This window comes from Poecilia reticulata, unplaced genomic scaffold (assembly GCF_000633615.1).
Source record: "Poecilia reticulata strain Guanapo unplaced genomic scaffold, Guppy_female_1.0+MT scaffold_249, whole genome shotgun sequence".
Classification (NCBI taxonomy): Eukaryota; Metazoa; Chordata; class Actinopteri; order Cyprinodontiformes; family Poeciliidae; genus Poecilia; species Poecilia reticulata.
The window spans coordinates 73,079-76,845 of NW_007615034.1; the positions used below are offsets into that span (position 1 = coordinate 73,079).

The 3,767-nt window shown below is 55.5% G+C and overlaps 1 protein-coding gene across 1 annotated transcript in view; it reads left to right on the forward strand.

Annotated features, from left to right (window-relative positions):
• The window catches only part of pex5lb (peroxisomal biogenesis factor 5-like b), a 16,348-nt gene extending 13,181 nt beyond the window's left edge, over positions 1 to 3,167 (forward strand). Inside the window, exons 7-13 of the mRNA XM_008402651.2 lie at positions 765 to 887; positions 1,386 to 1,529; positions 1,606 to 1,676; positions 1,744 to 1,953; positions 2,097 to 2,262; positions 2,347 to 2,504; positions 2,579 to 3,167. Coding sequence (XP_008400873.1) covers positions 765 to 887; positions 1,386 to 1,529; positions 1,606 to 1,676; positions 1,744 to 1,953; positions 2,097 to 2,262; positions 2,347 to 2,504; positions 2,579 to 2,777 — 1,071 coding nt within the window. The 3' untranslated portion in view covers positions 2,778 to 3,167. The remainder of the gene's footprint in view (positions 1 to 764; positions 888 to 1,385; positions 1,530 to 1,605; positions 1,677 to 1,743; positions 1,954 to 2,096; positions 2,263 to 2,346; positions 2,505 to 2,578) is intronic.
• Positions 3,168 to 3,767: the final 600 nt, after the last annotated feature.

Below are 3,767 nucleotides of genomic sequence, written 5' to 3' on the forward strand. Positions count from 1 at the left end.
CCTGACAGAACCTGGTCTGGACCTGACAGAACCTGGTCTGGACCTGTCTGTCCCAGTGCATCTGGTGAGGCATCAGCAGACCTTGAACCCAGTGAAACAGATCGATGAGGGAGGTGTTGGGTTCTGACCGGATCGGGTTCTGACCGGATTGACCAGAACCTTCCTGTTCTCAGATTTCAGCTGACTGAAATTGGAGAAGATCAGATCTCCATCTGCTGAGTCGGCGGTTCAGTTGGTTCTGATCCGAGAGGGTCGGTCAGAGGTCTGAGCTCAGATCTGAGGGGTCTCCCACCCCGGTCCTCAGGGCCAGCTCTTCCAATGATGACATCATTTCCTCAGTCTCCAGGTGCTGCAGGGAAACGTCTCATCATGGAGGACAGGAGCCCCTGAGGACCGGGGTGGGAGACCCCTGATGAAGAACCAGGCTGCTGCAGGGACCAGTTTGACCACAGGGGGGCGTAGTTCAGCCGCTTGGTGGAACCAGCTCACTGCAATGTTCTGAGACGACCGTCAGGGTTCTGGACGGGTTCTGGTTGATGTTATGATCAGGTTCCGATCTGGTTCCCATCAGTGTTCTGATCGAATTCTGATCCGGTTCCGATCTAGTTCTGGTTGGTGTTCTGATCAGGTTCTGGTCTGGTTCTGATCAGGTTCTGGTCTGGTTCTGATCAGTGTTCTGATCCGGTTCCGATCAGGTTCTGGTTGGTGTTCTGATCAGGTTCTGGTTGGTGTTCTGATCGGGTTCTGGTCGGGTTCTGTTGCAGTCGGACACAGAGTTCTGGGACAAGATGCAGGCGGAGTGGGAGGAGCTTGCTCGCAGGGACTGGCTGGAGGAGGCGGCGAGCCAGCAGAAGCCGGCCTCGCCCCCCGTCTCACCTGTGGAGAAGGTAACGCCCTGATGATGTCACCTGGTTTTCTCCTGCAGCTTCCCAGCATGCATCACTGCCTTGATCTGGAGTTAATCTGCAGCTTTAGTCCAGCAGCTTCCATCCAGACGGCCAGCGGCCCTAATCCTCTAATCCTGTCGTGGCTCAGGGTTACGTCACCATGGCAACCGAGGTGACGCAGTCTAAGCAGACTGCCACCAACATCCTGCAGAGGTTTCACAATAAAAGCTCACCTGCTGAAAGGCTTTTATTTTGCAACATTAGGAGGACGGAGGCTGGTTTTGATGGGGTCAACAGGAAGTACCACCACAGGGCGGTACTTCCTGTTGACCTCTGTGGTTCTGCAGGGCGGTACTTCCTGTTGACCTCTGGTTCTGCAGGGCGGTACTTCCTGTTGACCTCTGNCCTGTTGACCTCTGTGGTTCTGCAGGGCGGTACTTCCTGTTGACCTCTGGTTCTGCAGGGCGGTACTTCCTGTTGACCTCTGTGGTTCTGCAGGGTTACCTGTTCAGCGCCACCAACCCGTACCTTGACTGGCCCAACGCCTTCGCTGAGGGTCAGGAGAAAGCTGGAGAGGGAGACCTGAACGCTGCCGTCCTGCTGCTGGAGGCGGCCATCTTGCAGGACCCCGGTGACGCCGAGGTGACCCGTTGGTTGGGTTCTGCCGCCTTCCAGTCTCTGACCATCGCGACTCACCGGTGACTGTTTCCTGTTGCAGGCGTGGCAGATGCTGGGAACGACTCAGGCTGAGAACGAGAACGAACAAGCCGCCATCGCCTCGCTGCAGAGGTCAGACCAGCTTCCTGTCTGATCTGTTCAGCTCTGGTGAAGGTCACTAACTGCTCACCTGCTGCAGGTGTCTGGAGCTCCGCCCCAACAACCTGCCGGCCCTCATGGCGCTCGCCGCCAGCCTCACCAACAGCAGCCAGCTGCCGGAGGCCTGCGACGCTCTGCGCCGCTGGATCGGCCACAACCACAGATACCGACACCTGGTCCAGAGCAGGAGTCCGCTACGGGGTTCCCCAGCCACACCACGCAGGGGCCCCAGCGGCTCCACACCCGCAAGGTAACGCAACACCTGAGCTGGACGTCAGCGTGACGGCCCGGAGGAGTCCGGTTGGCCCGGGAGACTCCGAATGTCCAAGGAGGAATCTGCAGATGCAAACAGCAGGCGGCGCTGCGTAAATACAGCCGATGTTTTTCTTTCAGCTCGGCGCTGCAGGAAGTTCTGCTGCTCTTCCAGGAAGCGGCGCAGCTGAACGTGGATAACGTGGATCCGGACCTGCAGACCGGACTCGGAGTTCTGTACAACCTGAGCTCAGAGTTTGATCGGGCGGTGGAGGCGTTCAGCGCCGCGCTGTCCGTCAGACCGCAGGTAGCACCGGACCGCTGCTGGTTCTGGTTGGGCCCCGGCAGGCTGATGATGTCATGATGACCTCACTTCCTGTGTCCGTCTCAGGACTACCTGCTGTGGAACCGGCTGGGAGCGACGCTGGCTAACGGCAGCCGCAGCGCCGAGGCGGTGGAGGCGTACAGCCGCGCGCTGGAGCTGCGGCCCGGCTTCATCCGCTCCCGGTACAACCTGGGCATCAGCTGCATCAACCTGGGCGCGCTCAGGTACCGCCGCCCCAGCAGCCCGCTTACTGGGACCTAGGCTTGTTTATGACCCGGTTCTGGTTCTGGTTCTGCAGGGAGGCTGTCAGTAACTTCGTCACGGCTCTGAAGCAGCAGAGGTGCAGCCAGGGCTGCAGCCAGCTGCAGATGTCCACCAACATCTGGGCCGCCCTGCGGATCGCCGTCTCCATGATGGACGACCCCGGGTTGGACCGGGCCGCCAGCCTGGGGGACCTGGACCTGCTGACCAGAACCCTGGAGGGCGGAGACCTGTGACCGGGTCAGAGGTCACAGGACGAGAACGCCGCTGCACCTGAAGCACAACCCTTTAACCTGGAGGACCTTCTGCTGGAGCTCCGCCCCCTGACCTCTGACCTGTCAGCAGAGCTATTTTCTCTCCTTCTGTATCTAAATGTCAGAGGAAGTCCTGCGCCTTCAGCCTGACCTCTGACCCCGTCAGCAGCTCCAAGCTGAGCGGATTGTAGCGCAGACGTGGGATCAGAACGAAGAAGAGTTTGTATTAATAGCAGCGGCGTTTAGTACGGAGGCCTAGAGGGGACATGGGGACGCAGTGACGTCCTGCTCAGTTATGACTAGAGATGTGCCGATCAGGGTTTTTCCTGCCGATACCGATCAACCATGAGGGCCGATCACCGATACCGATCACATAATTATTATTTATTTATCATAAACACTACCGGTTACATTATGTGGGAAAAGGAACCATGAATTCACCTCAATTTAGACAAAAACTTGTTTTTAATAACTTTTTCCAAGAAGAAAACTAAACAAAAAGGCATTGTGCAAATTGTCCTGTTATCAGTAAAACTATCTTTAACAGACTGATAACATATGGAGGCTCTGAAGAGCCTAAATTTTGCAAAGAGCCAAAATAAAACCTCAACATTGCCAAAAAGATTAAAGTATAAAACTTAACATTCAAAGGCAAAAACAGGATCCATTACAATAAACAGAGTTACTGAATGAAAACTTCCTGTTAGCATGGCGGCTAGCTGATTACTGCTAGTTCTGAGTGGCTGTTTCTGACTGAGCGGAGTAATTATGCAGAGCAGGGAGGAGATCGATTATTTTATTAGAGATTATCTGTCTCATGTTAGGACAGCGAAAGTTTTAATGTAAAATGTATTTTTTAGGTTAGATGCTGCAGCTTTAAGCAGAGGTTCGGTGTGAGAGTCACTACCAGGTGGAGCAGAAGCGGCGCTCCGTCTGTGAAATATTACTACCTGTAGCGTAGCAGCGGTTCAA